This window comes from Anticarsia gemmatalis, chromosome 10, assembly GCF_050436995.1.
Source record: "Anticarsia gemmatalis isolate Benzon Research Colony breed Stoneville strain chromosome 10, ilAntGemm2 primary, whole genome shotgun sequence".
Taxonomy (NCBI): domain Eukaryota; kingdom Metazoa; phylum Arthropoda; class Insecta; order Lepidoptera; family Erebidae; genus Anticarsia; species Anticarsia gemmatalis.
Window position 1 is genome coordinate 5,987,735 of NC_134754.1, and position 22,835 is coordinate 6,010,569.

A 22,835-nucleotide genomic window follows, 5' to 3' on the forward strand; every position below is an offset into this window, starting at 1 on the left:
GAGACGACCGAGTCCACGGACGGAATGTTAAGCCTTCCGAAATGCGCAATAAAGCGACATATATGCACCAACATGCAAACTTTCTACAAAAGATACAACCAACAGCAATAAATTTTACTCTTTTAAAGAGTATGGGGGCTGTAAGGAGGCAGAACAGATTCTGATACCAACGTGAAGGAAGAAAAATTGTTTAATTTTTCGTGCATGCAAAACCAACAAACTATTCCTAAACCAAAAGCTGAGTAATCCACAAACGTACCCTTTAATTGGTTTACCACAGACCTCTATTAACGAAATAAGATGGGAAATCAGAGTATTAGCATAACAGTGAATTCAATTAGGGTTCACAAAGAGGATTACAACTTTTACAATGAAAGGAAAGTTATAGCAGAGACCCGATTCAAACTAACGTGAAATAATCAAAATTTGAATGAGTACGTAGTAAGTTAAAATTAATTTAAACCGTTGTCGGTCCTGAAATGTGACACTAGTGAATGTGATCACTGAGTTCACATACAGCTTTGAGATCGTTGTTGAATTGCAAAAGATATTTCAGTCCACAACTTGTTTTTAATTTTACTTTGCTATATCTATTATCTTTTATATCTTTATATCCACATAGTTTAGAGACTTGACAAAATTAAATGTAATCCTAGGTCCTTCGTGAAATCACAGATAAGTACGAAAATTTAGGTAACTAGTAGTAGACACCGATAAACAATATATTAATCCGTTTGACGGCCGGGCGTGCAAATGCGCTCAGATAATAGCCAATTGTTGGCAATAAAACTACTACCGTACACGATGCAAATTATATTACTGCCCAGAGTCGCCCAGAGGGTCTTGCTCTACTGCATTCAACTAGATTAGCACAATTATCAAAAACAAGTTATCTGGCTCTGCACTTACTACGCTTGATACTCGCGCTAGTATTTGAGTCGATTAGGCCTACTTATTTAAAAAAAAATGTTTTGTATATCAAACATCAAAAATTTTATTAGTAAAATGTCAGGTAAAGGAATTTGATAGGTGCAAGGATGAGTAGCTTGTTAGGTCGGACGGTGGTCGAGCGGGTGCAATCAAGTGCACGTTGTGCTCGTTAGACAGGTGTGACGCGTTTGCTTCCGGACACTTGTCAATTAGACGCACAAAGTGCCGACCCGGGTAACATCGCACCACATAAATCCTCAAAGCTGACGTCCACCACAGAAAGTCCACGTCATGCGGAACTATCACGATGGACTACATCTCCAATAATGTTCTACGGCCAGCAACAATTTATTGTTGGCTGTGGCACAACAATGACTCAACTCAGATTTATGTGCAGCAAATAAAAGTCAAAGGGACATCACAACAATCTCAAATGCTTACTAACTAAAAGTTTTCCTTAAACATGAAACAAGTAACATTCAACGGTTCGACTGTGGAACTGCGGTTTAGCACCGTATTGGGTGCATTCCGCGCTATATAAGGCTGGATAAATGGAAATTGCACTACATCTAACACCACAAGCATTTAGGTCGCAAGCGTAGTGACGTCACCAGCTCTTAGTGAAAGCCACGAGTCGCGAACAATACGTGTCGCTTGCGCAACTCGAGCGATCACAAGGCAACAATGGCGAGCTAATAGAGCCATTCGTCGGTTCATTGCTTATTCATCCACGCCCCTGACGCCTCCGCAGGCAACGCCACCATCGCGATTGATATCCTCGTGAAACAGACGCTATCGAGTCTTTGCACCTTATTGATGTGCAGCAATAAGCAATAACTACAATAGCAATTAGCTTTTACTTTTTATTTGACTACATACCCAGTTAGGGAACCACAATGTCACTCGGAGTAACGAATGATCTAAGGTATACTTATTGGTATACATTACTTAGGTATGTCTTGCATAACATGTAGCCCTAAGGGACAGGCTTGTTTTTCCGTCAGTTCGCAGACAGGTATTACGGGCGTGTCACATAGAATTTAAATTGCATGTTAGAATTTATAAAAGACCGGACGCAGTTATACGCGAACTATTATAAAAATTGCTATTTCAAAATAATAAATTATTGAACGTAAAATTCTTGGAACTCATCAAAATAAACCGGGAAATCGCACAACATTGCAACAAGATACATACATACAGCTACAAGTTTCTCCCTAGGTAAAATGTAATTGTAAATACACCATGGTAGATTTTTTTTGGGAGAGATAGGCTTAGGTCAACCAATATGACCTTATTTGGTTTAATTGAACTATTAGCAAACTTTACTTTGCACAAATCAGTTTTTTTTATAAAGTATTTCACTGTACTTATGTTTAAACTGGATTCATTGCAAAAGAAACATAATGAAAAGTTAAGAGAGTTACGCACTCGCGATATTAGAAAATGGATCGCTAAACTAGAGATCCGAACAAAGAATTCCCTAGTGGCAGTTTTGCACCAAACAAGAGACGTAATAAGAACGGACGGTGTGGATTTCTCCAGAGAGCCCAGGACTATTAGGTACTAGGCTGAAGATTGTGATCGCCGCTCGGCTGTGAGCCGTAAGCGTCCCGGCACGACCAGACACTATCCGAAAGGCAACGTCGAGATATTTTATTCATAGAGCGAGTGATAAATGAGGAAGGCTGAGCTTGTATCACATTCATTACAGCCTTGCATCTCGCCACGCACAGTGTTATCAAAACTCGTTGCCGCCGTGAGTTCGTCTATACTCCGATCATTTGGGACCTGACTTGTTCAGCGACTTGTTCCTAATGCCATTTGTCGCTGGCAAACAGCAAAACAGCGTATAATTCATCTTGACTATGGCTTTCTTGTTTTATTTATGGTTTGCAAACAAATAACGATACGAAGTCGGTAACTCATAGTTTGCGTATAATTATTATCATCTGAATGTAGGTACTTGTAGCAATGACTCATACGCGAAGAAAAAATATCATGGTGTGTTTTCTAACGGTGGTGAGTGAAAATAACGTATTAGATACTGCATTGCATGGCAAAGATTATTTTAAAACAACATTTAAAGCACTTAGCCTAGCTTAGACTTAGCATAGTGGACTTAAGGCCCAGCAACTCCATCATTTTGGAAGACCGTCCAGCAGTGAGGCAGTACTGGTTATATTCATTCGTTTAATAACATATGTCTTCGAATACAATCCGATGTTACAAGCTTGAAAAACAACGTAGGTATATGACACGGTACATAATTAGATACAACTCCAAAATTAAATGTGTTTCTTACAACAAGTAGATTAAATTTAGGTATTGAACTTATGAAACGGAAATGTTCTATAATAATTTCAAAGAACTCGTTAGATCCTTACAAAATATGATATCTTGGTAAAAGTAATAATTCCGTGACAAGTCACGATAAGAGGGTTTTCAAGGAACGGTTAACAATCGTTCAATTTGTAGGGCCCGCGGCTGAGAAGCTCTACAATGGCGATGCACGCGACCACTCCGACTCAACATTCTCATGAGTAGAATAACGCACAACAATCAAGATGTCATTTTTCAACTACCCACGCCGCGAACACCGGAGCGAGCGAACAGCGAGAAATATGGCCGACAACACACGCACAGCCAAACGTACAAAAGAGGCGTCTCGGGGATGTCGCGATACATATCTTTTGACTGAACAACAGACGCAACAGTTTCACTCCTTCCCTTTTTATATTTTACGCGTAATCGACGGACATAAATGAAATCTGAACAAATGCTATTTTATTCAGAAACTGACAGCTTACATGACGGTAAAATCATAACAATACATTAAGCTAATCGCAAATACACACAAAATGATATTAATTCTTTTAGTTTGTCAAATATTTTGTAACCGTAGTAACTATTTATTCATCTGTGGTAGAACTCCATATTATTATGAGCGTTGATGATGCGCAGAAATTAAATAGTGCTAATGACACTACTGAGAGATGATATCAACTTAGGTAGGTACGTGGCGAAATTCCGGGAGATATCGGTGGTAAGCGACATTAGTAAGTTGGTAACTGATCGTCTACTCTTATTCAGACCCAAGGTTATTAATTGTCAGGATATTAAGAGTAAAACAAAAAAATGCTACGAAGAAAGCTGCTAAGAATTTTCTAGATATCAATAGGGAGTTTATTGCAAGAGAGTAAAATGTAAATTTTATCTGTTACAAATTGTAGATGTAAACTATACAAAGTAACGTAATTGGTACCCACAGCCACAATTACATAACAAGCTAAACAAGATGCATCTCAGTTATCAGTGGTAGGTACACATGTGTAAAGTAGCTAAATGCAGGCCTTGCGTTTTCTGCAACGCTCATTACGACAATTCACAGAAGTCAGTGGGTAATTTATCGACTGTAGAAGATGGAAACTTGTAGCAAGAAATGATAGTAATTATTGACACGAACTGATGCCCGGGGCAAAAATCCCCCATCCGCTGCTAAAGATCACAACCGGCCACTAACTCGAAAATTCCACATTCATAACGGAGCGAGCCCTTGGGCACGAACGGAGCCACCGAGCAACCACACTCGCGACTCGCGAACAACAATTGCAATCGATGTTCACAGCGAAATTACGACGAACTCAACACGGTCAGCGTTTACGTAAGTATCATTAAACATTGCGGTTTGTCTGTTATTAACTAAAATATGGATAGACGCTTTGTAAACGTCAGTTCGCCAAAGATATCCCTGTATCAAAGTATAGAATGTACACGCCATATAAGTACAGGCTTACCGTTGCTCAGATAGCAAGACTTAAGTGGAAACAAATAACACACCGAGGTAAAACAACCCTTATAGGGACAGCTATTGCTATTCGGTAGCATCTTTTGTGTGTGACACAATGGCGCATCGATCGTGCTGGATTGCACGGAAACGTTCAGGAAAACGCTAACGAGTGCCGCGGCATCGGCTAATTGAACTTATTGCCTTCGTAGGCCCGACGCGCAACGCCCGAAGCTCCGAGTGCTCAGGTGATTAGCGACGGAAACCGATCTAATGGCGCGGTTCGCTACCGAGTATCGACACTGTTTGTCACTTCATCGATCAACTAGTCGTGTCGCTGCGATTGGTTAATGATTGATGAGTTCCAAGCAACTCAAGCCGTTTCAATCGAATTATTCTGCTCAATAAGCAGTTTACCAACAGAAGGAATTTGTTCCAAGTTTCTTTCTACTTGTGCAATAAAACTTGCATAGCTGAAGATTACAGCTCAATTTTTTAGATAGTTATCTTTAAATATTGTTAAAAGGATAGTAGTACTTCCATTTACGTCTGATTCGCAACTATACATTTATCTAATTGATGATTGATTTGTACGCCACACACGATAAGTACGAAAATAATAATAAGTGTGCAATTATAGTAACGAATGTTTTTAAATGCTTACATGGCTAACAATAAAATGATATATTATAGAAACATACCTGTTAAATGGTTCCCCGTGAACTCGAAGTCGTCGTCTTGATCCCAGTGTTTCAGTGACAGGTTGCCCAGCGGCGTTGCGTTCGCGAACTCCAAATTAGCAAAGTGCCAGTCGAGTATTTGTCTGTCTCGTACCGACAAATACACCGAACTAAAATATAAAGTATTATTAATTATTAATATTCCTCATTATAAGATGTACTCATAAAATGTCTTAAATATTTAATTCAAACGCATATTTTAATTTCGCACTGAGGAAGAAGAGACATGATGATTTCATAGTAGTTACAGAAAAGAGCAAGAGGTAATTATACCTCTCTCTATAGAGACTATAGTCAGACACCTCAAGATAAATAATTTAAGACTAAAACTAATACCCATATTCTAGGTTTCCTTGACATTTCCTCGCCTGCACTTCCACTCGACTTGCATAAACACGAGTGTTGCGAAATGTATTGACACACGACAATTAGTATAGGTTCTACCAAACCACTTTAATACAATTTTCTGTAGAAGAACGCAAATAAAACATATATCCAGCCCGCAGGAGACTCGATCGAGTGACCTATCAATCGGGTGATCGAAGCGAAATAACGCTGTGCGTTGCGCCGTGCACTTATTTCATATAGGACCTCAAAATTCTCAAAGTAGCGAAATTGTTCAAATTGTTTGGCGGCACCTATAAAAGAGCATAGTAATAATCTATACCGTACCTGGGTGGATTGGTTTCCAACTGAGTCAATTTATCTTCAATAGAAGTATTATGTGTGACCAGCACCTCATATTCAGTACATAATAATTTCATCTCTCTGTTCAGTCGACGTAAATTGAACTCGTTTAGAATGCCTGCGTCTCCTGTCAAACCTTTAGTTTTCTCTGCCAGCAAAGCATCTTTTTCAGCTTTCATTGAATTCAAGAGCTCTTTGATATCAGACATTCTGCAAAAATACAACAGTATAATATTTTTCTTTTAATAAATGACTACCCTGGCACCAAGATTTGATACTATTCTGTGAATTTAGAAACGCACATAAACTACAAACACATAAGTATAATCAGCTCCGAAAAAAAAATATTCAATATTGTGTTCTTAAATGTGGAAATCGAACCCACATCTCTTGGGCAATAATAATGACTACTGTGCCAGGAGGCCGTCTTTGTCTCTTTTAATTTTGACTTGATTTTATTTTTGCATGTTAAACGGTAAATGAGGTATGATAAATATGACTTGTGATTTAATTAATATCCTAACATGTTTAGTCCATTGAAATGTTACAATTTGAGGGCCGAATATTGCATTTCTTAGAGGACGCAATTTTATTTTTGGAACATGTAGGGGGGGTCAATAGAAGCTTAACTTGAAGTTTGTGGGGTCGCCACCCTTGTCCCCCGGCCGCCATCTTGGAAAAGGGGATGGAAACACTTTTTTCGCTATATCTCGGAAACTATGCGTCTTACGATAAAATTGTAAAAGCATAATTTATTTTGTCTACAAATATGTTAAATAACTTTTGTCCTAAATTAACAATCAAAGAAGTTATAAGCAAAATAGTGTAATTTTTTTTACAAAAAAATTCTTTCCGAATCCAGTCTATTTCGGAGCGCTGTTACTGAGTTTCTAAATAATGAAATAAAAAAATATATATAGGGCTAAATTTTCCTCAAAAAATACTCTACAAGATTGGTCTGAGTTATTTTTTTTTAATATATTCATATCAGCTTAGCCTTTTTTTCAAACTATGTTGGAGTCGGCTTCCAGTCTCACCAGATGCAGCTGAATACCAGTGTTTTACATGGAGCGACTGCCTATCTGACCTCCACAACCCATTTACCTGGGATATAAAACGATACTCCTCGTTAAGACTGGTTGTCAGACTTTCAAGCTTCTGAGTACTGTTAACGACTGTCAAATATCTTCGAAAATAACAGCTGGGACCCACAATTAAACGTGCCTTCCGAAACAGGGAGGAACTCGATATGTTTAAGATGGTCACCCATCCACCAAACAACCTCGGCAAGCGTGGCTTAACCTCAGAGACCAATCCGCGCGGCTGTTGCTAAAAAAAGTTATAGAACAATCAAGAAAATAACTATAAAAAAAAATGCACTTTTTTGCTTATAACTTCTTTAATTGTTAATTTAGGGCAAAAAGTTCTGAAACGTATTTGTAGACAAAATAATTTGCTACAAATTATGGTTTTACAATTTTATTGTAAGACGCATAGTTTCCGAGATATAGCGAAAAAAGTGTTTCCACCCCCTTTTTCAAGATGGCGGCCGGGGGACAAAGGTGGCGACCCCACAAACTTCAAGTTAAGCTTCTACTGACCCCCCCTGCATGTTCCAAAAATAAAATTGCGTCCTCTAAGAAATGTAAATCTCATGTAACATTTCAATGGACTAGTTAGTCTCTGAGAAGAACTAGCTCCATCTGGGCGGAGTGGTGCAGTTAATAGCGGTAGCCAGACTATCTTTAGAGAGTTAAATAATGGTTGCGTGTACTTACTTATTTATGTTAGTTTTTAGACGCTCTTGTAATGTAATAACAGCCTTTAGATGTTGTATCTAAAATCCGATTAAAATTATAAAATACGTATTTATAGATTTTATCATTTAAAAAACATACCGATATTGAAATGAGTGAATGAAATATTACCTGCTTATGTTTTACATTTTTCTGTTGCAGTTTTATGACCCATTCCAATGCTTGTCCGAGAGAAACTGGTGTGTCATTGTAGTAATTAAAATCAACTTGGTGAGACAGATAAGATGTAGCGTCCAAAAGTCTGTTGAATTCACGTTCGACCTGGATCAAATAAATAATAATATACTTTAACATAAACATGTCCTGTAGTCGTTTTTTGTAAAGAAATTTTAGTTTTCTTATGTGTTATGCCTCTAGTTCAGATAACTCATAGAGACAATTATTTTAGCTAGAGTCCTGTTAGGGCATTACCATTTGGTAGGACTATTTGGAATTACTAACAAACTGTTCCCACAATGAATCCACTTATTTATAAAATGGAAATATGATTTATTGTATTATTTTCTACTTGCTCATTTGCCCTGCATCCTGAACCAAGGTTTAGCTTAAACAGCAATTATATTTTACGTACTTAAAACCGCAACTTTCTCCCATGGAGAAAAGCAGGCACCAAAGATCAAATCCCTTCATACTTCAAATAATATTTTATACAATACAAACATGACCCACCATTTCATCCTTATGCTTAGGCACTTGATTGCCAGTGGCTTCATAAAGAGGACATTTTTGTTTTATCTTATGCAGTTCCATATTCATTTGCACTGACAATGTAGTCACTGGATTACCACCTAATCCTGTCACCACCATGGCTCCTGAAACATGAAAAACAAAAAGATGTTACAATAATTATAATATTCTAATTGGATATTAAAGAATTTACATTATCCAATTTTTGTGTTTACAACTAGGTAGTACATCTATTTATAATATGAAATAATTTACTGTTCATCTCTTTTGATGCTGAATAGTTAAAAATTCTAGAAATAACTTAAGTATTAAGAAAGATTATGATAGCAATTATAATGGATTGCTTGTAAATGAACTATTTACATCTCACTTGGTCTATAACAAAATAGTAGTACATTCATTTTGTAATCTTATTATTAGTATGTGAGAGTGTTGTGGACCATGCTTTAATAATAATTTGTATATTTAATGTCGTATTAGTGTTAAACTTACCTAAGTCAGCAACATATGGGCCTTTTCTATATGTAACAATCCTGCCTCCAACTCTGTCTCTGCCCTCTAAGATCACAACTTCACATCCAAATGATTGAAGCTGACGTGCTGCAGCCAAACCTGATACACCTGAAATAGTTGTACAGGACACATTAATATATTTATTAGAAAAATTATATAGGTAGTTAAGGTTTTAAACTGTCAGTCTTATTAGAAATTTCTTTGAGAGCTTTAACTTTCCAAATGTGTTTATCTTCTTTCTTGATATTATAGTTTTACTATTTAATACCTTGGTACCTAGTATAATATGTTTTTTAAGCTCATGACTATCCCACTACTGGGCAAGGGTTTCTTCCCAAATGAGGGAGGGGTTCAGGCCCTGAGACCAATTGTAGTATTAAATATATTTTTAAAAATTGCTGTACTGATTAAAAAACCAACCTGCCCCAATGATGATGACTTTTGGCCTCTGCTTTCCTTTTGGTGGAGTTGGGATAGGAGTAATACGCTCATAGATACCATAATTTATAAAGCCATGCCTCTCCAAGAATGCATGAGTCCTCATAACCAGTGCTGGGTCACCATTGTAGGGTGGCTGGAATATAAAACAGAATTTACTACCTAACTGCATTTATGTATATGGGTGTTTATACTCAGAAATTAAAAATATAAAGGGATCAGTCATTAGCAGCTGTGGTATACAAGTTAATAGATCTCTGTTTAAATGTTTTCTAGTAACAAGTTAGTTTCATTGATGCACAACCACCTGTACATGACAACCACTTGTTTGCTTTATGCTATCAAAACTTTATCAAATATCATACTAACCTCCATTTTCTGAACAGAATATTCTTGAGTAAGCTGTTTCTTTGGATCTTCAAACCACAGCTTCAAAATGCGGTTTCTTATTTGAACAAATGCATGGCTTGATGCACCTTGCAGGTCAGAGAAACATTCTGCTTCTAGTGACGACATTTTATCGAATGGAAGTCGAGATTGAAAAGCTGCCCCCTCGAGGCTGAAATTACAAATTATGTATCCATTAATGAAGTTATTTAATATCAATGACATTATTGGGTAAGATTGGGTAAGGTTTCAAAAAAATAATACTAGAAGTAAAGCATTACGAATGTACCTGTTGAGCATTTCTTTATAGTTTATCTCTTCAATATCATCATTTTTGTTCTCACTTTCAACCTTTTCTTCCTTTTTGCTCTCTTTAGCATCGACGGTGCGACTCGAAGAAGACTCTCGACGGCCACCAACAGATGTAGGACTTGAAGATGTGACCTTACTCCTCTCCGATTGATCAGATTCAGAATCATCTTGTTGTTTCAATTTTTCATCCAATTCCCGGGTCTCAACCTACGATCGATAAACATAACCTAAACATCAAAACAAATAAAATTCTAATATTTCAAACTTAATATGGACTCAACAAGTATAGTATACCCTTGCACGCTTTCGGCGACTCATTTTTAAGAAGATTAGAATTTAATCAATATTTCTTTTTGAAGAATTCCAAGACGAAGACACAGATTAGTACAGAGACAAAACACAAACAAAATAAACTGACATTGACAATTATCTTATCAAGAATGTCAAACTGAAATGACATTTACACGTGCGTTCAAAAATATAAAAGATACCTATAAAATAAAATTTTATATAAATAGATCCCTCGTCATGTTTACTTTTGTACACGGTTATAATTTACAAGATAATTTGTATAATATTCAAACCATTTTTACATTTCTTCAAGAAATTAGGACCGAGTAGGTTTGAGAGAAAAGCTTACAAGGTCTTGTCAGCTTTTCTCCTCACCTTGCAAGGTATAAGGGATTAGCCCACTAACCTTTCGGTCTAGGCTACCTTATAGGTAGGAAAGGTGTTATTTGGGTTGAGTTAGTTAATAAATACATGATTATTGGTCAAAGGTTTTTATTTAATATATCATTTTAAAATTAACAACTTATTATTTAATATTGGCAATTTCTTAAAATATTAAATCACTAACATCTCCGGGGAACACATTAAAATCATTTACAAGGTTTTTCTGAAGTGATTGTATAGAGGTCCTTCTTCAGCATACCCAGCGACTTCTTGAGGTACAATCGCACTTTCTTCGATACTGCCACATGGCCGACACATGCATTCCAGTGGTGCTTTGGTAGTAATCTGAAAATATTGAGTATTACGAATGAATGCTCACGATCGTAATTTTTTACTAGAGAAATTTAAAAAAGACATTAGGTAGTAGTATTTCGATCCCAACGGGAATCACACGGGTTCGTTTTTTAATAATATTTTGCTTACCCTTCTCAATTTCTTATCCTCGCTTTTAGCTTTCGGACAAAGGAGAACCACTGTAGCCTCCCGTTCTCCAGACTCCTGACAGCAATTGCACGTACGTTCCATTTGCCAGATTTTGCTGCCAGATACCTGTAAACATTTTAAGAAATAAATCACCTTTCTTTTTACAGAATCTTACTTAGTACCCAATTTAATAACAAAAAAACTGATGAATACCTGGACATAACTGCTACATTTTCCGATGCATGCAAATGAAGGTATAGCTTTAGGTATGCATCCGGGGTGTTTTAAGACGTGAATAACTGGTGTCATCTGGCATTCTTGACCTAAAGGACAGACAGCGTTACACTTTTTTATAATTTTATGGCCATTTGATTTGTTATAAATTACAAACATTAGAACTTTGGCTCTCCTATCTTGCTGATTGAGAACATATTGTCAAGACTACTTACCTGGGGACATAGGCACTTCCACCGATTGAGCCTTCACTGGTTTCTCTTGTATTTGGCAAGCAGACATAAACACGAAGCTCAAAATAACAACTTCAAAACGAGACATAATGATGAATTTCAATAGACTGATGGTAGTCGTTTGTATGGTTTGACGGATGGAACTGTTCTGTGAAAATGACTGAGCTACTTTGGCTTATATAGGTCCTTTACGTGTGAAAAAAAAACTTATGTGATACATAACATGAAAGTCATTTTAACTCAAGAACAAGAGACCCAGCGGCGTTGACACGTTATAATCGATCAGTAAATGGCTTCGCTGTTGGAGTTGAGTATGCTATGACATAATATATGTAATTAACTATTGTAGAGAAATACTTAGATTGCAAAGCAATTTAAAAAATACATTTGATATTGTACAATTTTGGCATCGGTTATGTGGGTTCCTCATTTGTTTATCCATGTTCTTTAAATATGGATGAATATCGGCAATTTCCCGGTGCGTTACGAAGTCGACGTAGTAGGTGTAAATGCATTAATCCTTCCTGATTCCTTTTCTACTATTAAGCAAGGGTCTCCTCCCGAAATGAGGGGTTAAGCATTGCGCAGGTTCACCATGTCGACAAAGTACCGGTTGGATTCCGAAGTCGCAACCCTTTAAAAACAGTTTTAAGGATCTCTCTAACATGCAGTGCCTATTTACGATGTTAATCGTTATAAAAACTACAAGTTCTTATTTTTCGTAAAACAGACAAACCTAACTTTCATAGTTATAGGTGATCTGCCTTGAGTTCCACCCCTCAAAATCAAGTGTGGAAAATCAACGCATAACAATATACCACCCAGCTATCAAAGCCTACTCCAAACTCATAAAAAAAATCCTCATTTACAACAGTACCTAATGTATCCTATCTTGGCTTACTGGTTGGCTGGTGTAATGACCAGGTGTCGAGTTTGGAGTGGCCAACGTCCAGAATAATGTCCATGACTCTGTCATTTTATGGACAAAACTTTTTAGCAATTTTTCGGAGTTTACAGAAAAATGATCGGTATGTTTTCCCATGATCTAGTTATTAAGCACTTATTTCGTTTTTTTAACATAATATTATTTTTGTACTACATCTTTGCTGCTAGTGATTTATCGATCGATAACTCAGCGATTCTTCTTATACAGCTTACAATTGTTATCTTCGAAAAGGCTATACCTACTTACGTAGGTCCATAATATTTTATTTCTTTATTTAAAGAACCCACTTACATTTTACATTCGTGGTACTGGGTGATCGTAAAATGCGTTTAACGTTTTAGAAATGGTCACAGGTCGTTAAGGATAGTTACGTAGGCCGGGACATCACAGACCAAAAGATCAGCAATAGAAGACTTTTAAGAAATCTCCAGCATGGATATTAAACTGTAAAGCTTTAAGTCAGTCATACTCCTTCAATCATTACATTATTTTTTTAAATTATTATATGCCTAATCTAATAGGTAAGTACCTACGTGTTTCGTTATTTTAAACAATGTTTACTCCAAACCCACAGTTGGCCAGTCCTAGTCCCTCCCCCACTACAAAAGGAAAGATAAACCTTAACCTAACTGGGTTAGTCATTAATCTTCTTCTGCTGAGCTATTATTATTGCTTATCGACCTGAACATTTCTTTCTCCTTAGTAAGAAACGTATTTACTCCGTTAAACGTTGTGAGTTTTTCTATTTAAGTCATCAGTCATGTCAGTCGTCAGTCATATCATAGAGCCCTTCGCTTTTATTTGTCTTGAGGAACCATCATCGTAGCAACAAGACTTTGTGGGCTTACTTACTTTCTTCAAATGAATGAAATAATCATTAGTTCAACTGCTTCAACGTTCTATCGAGAATAAGATAAGTCATAGTAATTGTATATGTCAAAACACTTTCGGCTTCCGATTTTCCGGGGTAAAAAGTATCCTTCGTGTTAATCCAGGTTATAATCTATCAGCGTACCAAAATCAGTAGAGTATTTTTTTCGAGAAAGAGTAACAAACACACATTCATCACAAACTTTCGCATTCACCTACAAAAATGTTCAACTGACTATCATTATGCTGATGCTGTCCAATCCGAACTTTATGATAAGGGGCAGTTTGAAGACTAGTAGGTATTCTAGCACGTATTCTAGTGATAGCAAACGGATAAAAATGCCTATTAGTATTTCACTTGCTACGTTACTATGTATTATGTATACTAACCAACACCCAACTATCTCCTTATTCAGAAATGGTGTGGCCATAATAAATGTTCTAAAATAATAATATGAAACTTGCGTGTGGTAGATAAATATGATTTTTTACTTCTATAGATTATCTTTGATAAATATACCTACCTAAATATTTATCAATATTGATGTTAGACAAAGTTATATTTGCGGTGTGACTATAAATGACAGATTAAATGAGATCGTTGTGGGTTGAAAGAAGAAAGAAGCCTACCCCTATGAGACAAAGGGTGTTATGTTAAATTGTGTATGTATGTATGAATATATGTAGTTATAGGCAGGTTTGCAGGAAATTAATAAAATATTATTTCAACTTTATAAAATTTATATATTTTCAACAACGTTTATATATTCTAATTTATTACAATATTATATGCTCACTACATTTTATAGTAATACTTTATTTAGCTAGTACCGAAACCTTATATTATAAACCCTTGACCAATAAAATTAAACACACAAATAAATTATACAATCAACAAACGTTCTTCATGATGCCATTTTTTTCTTAAACATTTATCACATAAAATGGTAAAAATCTAGCGGCTGAAATCTCCGCACTTATAGCATTTGCAGTCATCGGGTTCACGAAGGCGAACTTCCATGATAGCACCATCTTCGTCTTCAAGCCTCACACCATCAGGATCATAGCAATGGGTCAGCGTAACTAAACGCTCACGCAAAAAATTTTCGCGGCAGCAGAAACATTCCTGGAAAAATATATATCGTAATTTCAGCAAATTAATATTAATATACCTATTTGCTTTTGCTTCTATTCAACAACTGTAGTTATGTAAAGATTTCATAAAAAATATCTCTATTACAAATATGATATAATAATATGTATAATGTTCCTATCTCAAATGCAGAAAGTAGAATTTGGTACCTTTGAAAATCCTGTGGGTGCCGAAATCGATGGTCGCACTTGACTACTGCACATTCCCTCACATTTATTGACACTAACTTCTCCGCTGCAAGATCTTACTAGTCTACCCATGTCGTCATATTCCTCTGCAATAAATAAATTATAATTATATACTTATTGTGGCATGTGTAAGTAAAAGTGCAATTCAAACGTAGTAAACATAACGATAATGAATCTACCACTAAAGATATTCGTTATATGTTACCTTTTGTAACATGTATTTCAGTTGGCACAGTCTCACATGTTTCTTCTGCAGCACAGAAGTAAATACATACTACAAGTAATTCAATAATATAAATAGTAAATATTTTAGAAGTTGAGAATGACATAGTCAGTGATTTTTTTAGTACTGGATTAAATGTTTCGATCACAGCTGAAGCTGTTATGTGTATTTTCCCAGCAAAATCCCCTTTTTATATGTGTCCATTCTCATAATGGTTGGAGGAATGGGTTGTAAGTATTAAATTTGCCGGCAAGTTATCAGCGGGTCGCCGAAAGCTTAATTGAAATAACTTGTAATATACGTCAAATAATAACATCCAACATGCACGAGGCTATTGTTTTATATAAAAAATACAAATATGGCTAAGTCTGAGTCGCTGCAATTTAAAGGGCAGTTGATGGTTAAAAAGAAAGTAGGTACCTACTAACTTGTGTATAAATTTCTAAACGATTATTTTTTATCTGCAGAATCTGTAACAAGTGGACCAATCAGAACACTTGAAAAATTGACAGACCTGTTACAAAATGCACTCAATGTCAAAGTAATGTCATGTCAAATCGAGTGCGGTGTAAATGTCATTGAGTCGGCTTTGTGAATCTGAAAAATTAAATCAAATCCAATATAAGAAGATAATTATTACAGTTTCAAAATGAAGTTCGACGAAGATGTGATCGTGTCCCTGATATTAATATTCTCATGGGTGGAATATTTATGGGAATTATATCTGTCTTTGCGGCAGGTAAAGTATCAATATGATTTTTTCATCTACATCAACTTTCTAGTTGCTTTATCAAGACATTATGGTTCATAGAAGACGACTACATGCTATTTACCTGATTCTTATTCTTGTTCATCAAAGTCTATCTGCCTTTTCGTTGTTCAAAATATGTATTTCAGGTCTGCTGACTATGAAACATTAAGTGTATATTTATCCACTCAGTAGTTAAATCTATTTGTACTGTATTGGAAATGATTGTTACTGAAATAATTTACGCAGTGGCGGTCAGGATTACGCTTACAATAAGAAAATTCAGTGTGCTGAGAGTATAACAAAAAGTTGGGAAACTCCATTTTACAGTGTTCCTAAACACATTTTTGGTACATATGCAGTGACCGTAAATTGTTGTCACTTTTGAAATGTGGTAGAAATAGCAGTACTGCAAAAATCATTATGTTTTGTGTTTATGTGCCTAACTCTATACGTGTGTAAACTATGTATCTGTATTACTTCATTGACTTTGTTTACAGTTAAAAATATACAAAACAAACAACACCATCCCAGATGACTTGAAGGAAATGTTAAATGAAGAATCATTTAAAAAGGCACGGCTCTACGGGATTGATAAAACACAATTTAAAATTGTGAAGGAGTTCTACAATATAGCATTAACTTCTGTCATTTTGTATAATCGTTGGATATATGTGGCCTGGTTCAAATCAGAAAATATAGGAGCAGCATTGAATATCTCACCAGATAGAGAGATTATAATAAGTTGCTTATTCATGACTTTTGTGACATTCTTCAATTTTGTAATTATTATGCCATTTACAATTTACGGTACATTTGTGTTGGAACAGAAACACGGGTTCAACAAACAGACCATTGGATTCTTTATTAAAGATCAGATAAAGTCCTTAGTGCTCAGTCTAGTTATCACTCTTCCTATTATTTCTATAGCTATTTACATTATTATGCTTGGAGGAAATATGTTTGTTGTTTGGTTATGGATGTTCACAACTGTGGCAACACTTATTCTGTTGACACTATACCCGACAGTCATTGCTCCACTATTTGATAAGTTTGTACCACTACCTGATGGCTCTCTAAGGAAAGGAATAGAAAACTTAGCATCGAAGTTACATTTTCCCCTATCTCAGATTTATATTGTAGAGGGTTCTAAAAGGTCTGCCCACAGTAATGCTTACTTTAGTGGCTTATTTGGTGCAAAACGAATTGTCTTGTTTGACACCTTATTAGAAAAGTTTGATGAAGAGAAGAAAGTTACCACTGGATGCACAGAAAGTGAAATATTGGGTGTTCTCGCTCATGAACTTGGACACTGGAAATGTAGCCATATCTACAAATCTATTGCTTTAACTGAAGTGAATTTGCTTCTTCTGTTTACTGCATTTGGATTGCTGTTTAAGTATTCCATGTTGTATACTTCACTTGGATTCCCTGCTGGTCAGGAACCAATAATCATTGGTCTGATTGTTGTACTGCAGATGATACTGGCACCATATAATTCAATTTTATCCTACTTTGCCACAGCACTGTCTAGGAAATTTGAATTTGTAGCTGACAACTTTGCCCTTTCCTTGTCATATCCCAACGAATTAAGATCTGCCCTCATAAAACTAGGAAAAGACAATTTGGACTACCCAATTTATGACAAGTTGTATTCAGCTTGGTACCATTCCCACCCCACTTTATTACATAGAATCGAAAATATCAAAAACCAAATGGCAAGTGAAAAACAAGATTAATTTCCAAATGTATTTTTAATGTACAATTTTGTAATGCATTTTTAACAGTACAAGTAAAATATATTTTATTATAATATTGTTATTTGCAATTAGTGGATATTCTAGTCCATTCTCATGTTTTTGTTGCTGCACATGTGTTAGATCGAGGAACTTAGTTGTTATAATACTTTTTAAATGGACTGAAATCCATTAATCTTATTTTATATACATATTATATATATTTTAGTGAACTTTTGCACCTATATTTCAAGGCCAGTACTAGCAATAGTGGATTATAATGTAAGTTAAAACAAGCTCACATTGTAATCTAATGTTACTAGACAGGTCTATAAAATATTCCAAATGTTAGAAAACTTACCAGGTTAATAAGCATTTATATTATACCTAAATGACATTTGTCATACAGAAATAGCTACTATTATAGTATTGTATGTCTATAAGAATATCTACATAGTAATATAATTAGGTATGTCTGTCGAAAGTAGTTCTTTTATAATAAATATTTTTACATCGTGATTGTATCTTATTTCAGTATGTAAGTGTTGTCTCGATTATATCACATTTACTTTCTTCACCTTTAACCTGAGGTTATCAGTAGAAAGGGAGTAATCATTCTGTATAATGATCACATCAAATTACTCACCTACATAAACGTGATGTTATTAGGTCATCTAATACAAATATGTGAGATGGTAACTATTTAATGTTTAAAGTTAAATGGTACTTGAATCTTATATGTGTTCCGCCTCCTCTAAAGTCTCGGGCAATGGGACGTCTTTGGTTTCAGGTAACGGTAATACTAATAAAATTTGACAAAGGGATATGATAGCCACGATGATCAGGGGCAAATCCACCATTACCGACTCCAAGGTGACGACAGCCGGCGCGATCATGGAAGCGATGCGAGCAAACGTGGTCACACCACTGACGCCAACGTTTCTGCCTAGTGTTGGAAACAGTTCTCCCGTGAATAAGTATAGCGCTGGTATAGTGCCCTGCAACATAACATAAGTAAGTAATTGTAGTAGCAGCTATGAGTTATGGCTCTGAACTTTGTACCTAGGTAATTACAAAAGTGTATCTACATTATCAATGTTATCGATCTTGTCGTGTAACTTCACCTACATTAAACCATACCTGAGTTTGCCGTAGTAGTTGTAGTATTTTAAGACGTCCTAAGACTTAGTCTAAACTTAGGGTCTTTATTAACAATGGCGAATTATTTTTTTAATGCATCATGCATGACGTTCACATTATACCTACATTACACGGCGTGGGAATCGAACCAACGGCAACGACTAGAAGTGTGTGAAGTCGTCGAATGTCGATGTATATCCGAACCATGGTCGTATTGCTATATTTCATTATTATGCTAAGATTAAGTATATTATAATATACATATGTATATTATTCCCCAGACTGTATACAGACATCAATGTGTCTCGTCTGACCTATAACACGCTGCGAACAACATTTTCCTGTTTCTTTGATTTGCGTATGAACACGATTTTGGTTCTTATTTGGACTAAGTACATAAAGACTTGCCAGATTTCTCATACAATATGGCGACTAGTTCTAATAGGAAGGTACCATTTGTGGAATTGCCCTGAATTTGAGGATTTGAAACGTTCTATAAAGCGATAACCAATCTAAAACTCTCTCTCAGACAAATAGAGCTAAGTAAAAAAAGTAAGGGAAAGGTTTTAGGTATCAGGTGTATTATTTTTGTACTCAATAGAGAGTAAATTATTTATCAAGAATCTGCAATTCGATTTCGCGCTTCAGCGACTTACCGCCATTCCTCCAAAACCTATTCCAGCGAACAATAGTCTCAGCCAGTCGCTTTCAGGGTCCCTGGGTATCAATAGTATGAGTATAAAGCAAGAGCTTGTGATCAATTGATATATTCCTACAGCAGTTTTTCTTCCAACTCTAGCAAGAACAAATACACATGTTAAACCACCAAGTGCTGAAATTACTCCAGTCATACCAACAGACACGAAAACATTTCCTCCGATTGAACCCAAATATTGGGCAAACGTGTAGAATGATAGACCCGTGCAGAACCTGTAAAAGAACATTCAGGTATCAAATAACATGTAAGAAGGTAGGGACAGGGCCACAGTAGGCTCTCTACTACGTTGTCAGACTATACTAACGAAATTATAAAAATGGTTACCAGTTAATGGCTAGCAAAATGGTTTTCGTTCTCAAATTTTTGGATTTAATAAATGCTATAAATCCAGGAGGTTTTTTACTATGACCGATTAGGTAATTATTTTTCAGTATTCGTATGTATCTCCGACTAATTGGTCTACCGTTCATTATAGCTGCTTCTTGAAGTATTTCTGTAATTATTGTTATTCGGGTGACTATAACTTTAAAAAAGGCCTTTTAGTTTAATCAAAACATGCCTACGAAGTGACATGATTATAAATGGTAGGTAGATACAGTGGCGTAACTATATCGCTCGAGGCCCGTGGCAAATTCATCGAAATCCGTCGGCCTCCTCCCCCCAATATAAGAAAGTTGAAATGTATGATAATTAAAAAATTGGGAGTTGGGATTCTCCTATGATCGGGGGCCCCTTCCGGCTGGGGGCCCGTGGCATTTTGCCGACTTGCCACCCTGTAGTTACGCCACTGGGTAGATATACATATGTACCTAAGGCTTTCTCAGTCTGCCCAGTTGCAATAAGCCACTTAGGCGACTCTGGTATCCAAAACCAATAAAAGATGTACAAAGAAGAAAGCATAGACAGAGCGATTCCAAGCTTTCTCCAGTCTCTTAGCCAATAGGCAAGTCCAGCCATTATAGCATTGCCAAGACCGAAAGGAAGTTGATATAACACTGGAATTATTGTTCGCCACTTGCCACTCACGACCTAAAACATTAACCAGTGCTTAGTTTAAATATTAAGTGGCGTCTTACAAACAACAACAAAAAACAACTGAGTATTTGTATGTGTGATTTTTTTTCCTAAGACGAAGTCGACCCCGAGCGCATTGGAAGTTCAGTCTATTAACCGCTGCGCCACTGACTTCGACATTTATTAAATAGATTACGTTAAATTAATAACAATTACCTCCATACAGAGCACAAAAGAAACCACACTGATTCCACCATTAGCCAATGCTAGAATAAACCAATCAGTTAAAAACACCCAAAACCACGGTATTACGCTAGCGAGTAAGCTAGTAACACCCTGCATAAATAGCGCACACATTAGCGGTATCCGTCGTCCATATTTATCTGCTAGAACTCCGAAGATTACTCCTCCAACCAGTATGCCCCACATCATTACGCATTGGCAGAGCTAAAATATTTGTAATTGTTTATAAGACATGCTCAACATTTTTTTACAAACAGATTGTGTAAGTATTTATACATACGTGAGTACGCCAGCGCTTGGAGCAAACTAAATCCCATTCCGAAGTTATGGTACGCTTGAACATGCTAGTATCGTAAACAAATTTCGGGCAAGGCACTAAAGGTACCAATGTCTTATCGAATGTTGGATCAAAGAGTATTATATCTGGATCAAATATTAAGCATGGGAATTCTTGCACTCTCTAAAAGTTAAAACATAGGTTCAATCACGTGAGTTCATAATACAATGCAAACTAAGTTAGGTATCAGTTTAAAGGTGAATATCTAACTTTCGACGTCTCTTTGATTGATTACGTGGGGGTAGTAGGTACCTACCAACCTATCAGATTGGCAAAAAACACCCGGATTATAGAGTAAGTACTTAGGTACTACCTATTACAAAGTATGTAACACTGAGATCTTGGACACACATTGCATTCCTCATGTTATATGTAGGTATTTGCCTAATCTAACCTAATGTCTTTGATTGTTATTTTACCCTGAAATCCGATAAGGTACCTAATTGCTTGAAAAAAATTTTTGTTCGTAAGTTTGACTTACAGGTGAACAGATTTTTCTCCATTCTTGATCTGTGAGTTTAGTAAACATTGGCGGTTTTTCACACCAAAAATCTTGAGGTGGAGCCATAAATATTATGTTCAATTGAAACCATGCAATTGGTATTTTCAAAAGACTCATTAGCATGCTGATACGTAGTTGCCATTTGCCAAAATCACCTACTATTTTCGCAGTTAGATCCTTGTAATCACTGCTTTTTACACTACGTAGAGATAGGTTAGACTCTGAAAACATACTTTCATAAGTCGTTATTTTAAGATATATAAGTAAGTAGGTAGGTACGCGCTACGTACGTTAGCCAATTCTATAAGGAAAACTGTTAAAGCATATCAAACAAACAGAGTATGAGCTTTCAGTTTTATATTTAATTTCCAAGACTCAAGAAGTCAAGACGTGCGCCTTGATTATTCGGTGTTTCTGCTTATTTTGTAATCATGTGACCGTTAAGTGACGTCAATTTCAAATCCGAGTTTCTAATTAGATAGGTATAGACTTGAAATGTTCTAGTCTCGAGCCGGTCACTATAACCACTGCGTTATTGATGCTCACAGGTAACTTTTTACTAGGTAGGTAAGTACCTACCTAGCTAAATTACCTTTCAATAATGTGTCTCCCGGATCTGTTGAAGTGAATTTGTCAACTCCGTAGTTCGTCATCAAAGTAGTGGATCGTCCTTAACGTACTTTTTTATCAAACAATGCCGAAAACTGTCCGAGTAGTCATAAATCGGAAATTAGCACGGATACTTGGCACCGTAATACGTGACACGAAGAGACGATGCTGTTACTGACAGAAACCACGGAGTTAGGATAGAAGTAGGTATTAGGTAAATACCTTTTTAGTGAATCAAGATTATAGCCTACTTTAGATTTGGGCACGTAGGCATAGGTATACCTATAGGTAAGTAAGTAAGTAATTAGTTCAAAAAAATTAAATACCTGGGCTATATGTATCTTGTAGCCGGGCGGTGTAGGTACCTATGTACGTACCAACGTAAAATTAAAACATGAATTAATTTTAAAATAAACGCATTGAATCAGCGATTTTTCTGTGCTGAGTGGCTGAGTGATTGTAATAAACATGGATGTTTTATTTCA

At 36.1% G+C, this 22,835-nt stretch overlaps 5 protein-coding genes across 6 annotated transcripts in view; 1 reads left to right on the forward strand and 4 right to left on the reverse strand.

The window, feature by feature from the left end:
• Su(var)3-3 (lysine-specific histone demethylase Su(var)3-3) overlaps nucleotides 1–10,722 on the reverse strand; it is a 233,573-nt gene extending 222,851 nt beyond the window's left edge. For both annotated transcript variants that reach the window (XM_076118907.1, XM_076118906.1), the window contains exons 1-10: nucleotides 10,593–10,722; nucleotides 10,276–10,505; nucleotides 9,969–10,158; nucleotides 9,582–9,735; nucleotides 9,141–9,269; nucleotides 8,631–8,773; nucleotides 8,073–8,222; nucleotides 7,923–7,981; nucleotides 6,130–6,354; nucleotides 5,419–5,567 (exon numbers count right to left, since the gene is read on the reverse strand). In XM_076118907.1, the coding sequence (XP_075975022.1) occupies nucleotides 5,419–5,567; nucleotides 6,130–6,354; nucleotides 7,923–7,981; nucleotides 8,073–8,222; nucleotides 8,631–8,773; nucleotides 9,141–9,269; nucleotides 9,582–9,735; nucleotides 9,969–10,158; nucleotides 10,276–10,505; nucleotides 10,593–10,616 (1,453 nt within the window). In that variant the 5' untranslated portion in view covers nucleotides 10,617–10,722. The remainder of the gene's footprint in view (nucleotides 1–5,418; nucleotides 5,568–6,129; nucleotides 6,355–7,922; nucleotides 7,982–8,072; nucleotides 8,223–8,630; nucleotides 8,774–9,140; nucleotides 9,270–9,581; nucleotides 9,736–9,968; nucleotides 10,159–10,275; nucleotides 10,506–10,592) is intronic.
• Nucleotides 10,723–11,076: 354 nt separating this feature from the next.
• Burs (Cuticle-tanning hormone bursicon) lies at nucleotides 11,077–12,219 on the reverse strand. The gene is made up of 4 exons (XM_076118910.1): nucleotides 11,906–12,219; nucleotides 11,670–11,779; nucleotides 11,457–11,582; nucleotides 11,077–11,318 (listed from the first exon to the last, which is right to left on the reverse strand). The coding sequence occupies exons 1-4, from the start codon at nucleotides 12,009–12,011 to the stop codon at nucleotides 11,184–11,186; spliced, it is 477 nt and encodes a 158-aa protein (XP_075975025.1). The 5' UTR covers nucleotides 12,012–12,219; the 3' UTR covers nucleotides 11,077–11,183.
• A 2,287-nt stretch (nucleotides 12,220–14,506) lies between these two features.
• Pburs (bursicon subunit partner of burs) lies at nucleotides 14,507–15,447 on the reverse strand. Its single transcript, XM_076118911.1, has 3 exons — nucleotides 15,286–15,447; nucleotides 15,042–15,166; nucleotides 14,507–14,865 (listed from the first exon to the last, which is right to left on the reverse strand). The coding sequence occupies exons 1-3, from the start codon at nucleotides 15,407–15,409 to the stop codon at nucleotides 14,695–14,697; spliced, it is 420 nt and encodes a 139-aa protein (XP_075975026.1). The 5' UTR covers nucleotides 15,410–15,447; the 3' UTR covers nucleotides 14,507–14,694.
• Nucleotides 15,448–15,838: 391 nt separating this feature from the next.
• Nucleotides 15,839–18,306, forward strand: LOC142975827 (CAAX prenyl protease 1 homolog). Its single transcript, XM_076118909.1, has 2 exons — nucleotides 15,839–16,042; nucleotides 16,552–18,306. The coding sequence occupies exons 1-2, from the start codon at nucleotides 15,953–15,955 to the stop codon at nucleotides 17,788–17,790; spliced, it is 1,329 nt and encodes a 442-aa protein (XP_075975024.1). The 5' UTR covers nucleotides 15,839–15,952; the 3' UTR covers nucleotides 17,791–18,306.
• A 147-nt stretch (nucleotides 18,307–18,453) lies between these two features.
• On the reverse strand, nucleotides 18,454–21,958 carry LOC142975826 (solute carrier family 22 member 3-like). The gene is made up of 7 exons (XM_076118908.1): nucleotides 21,721–21,958; nucleotides 21,183–21,362; nucleotides 20,876–21,106; nucleotides 20,455–20,674; nucleotides 19,970–20,138; nucleotides 19,584–19,857; nucleotides 18,454–18,785 (listed from the first exon to the last, which is right to left on the reverse strand). The coding sequence occupies exons 1-7, from the start codon at nucleotides 21,862–21,864 to the stop codon at nucleotides 18,522–18,524; spliced, it is 1,482 nt and encodes a 493-aa protein (XP_075975023.1). The 5' UTR covers nucleotides 21,865–21,958; the 3' UTR covers nucleotides 18,454–18,521.
• Between the last annotated feature and the right edge of the window lie 877 nt (nucleotides 21,959–22,835).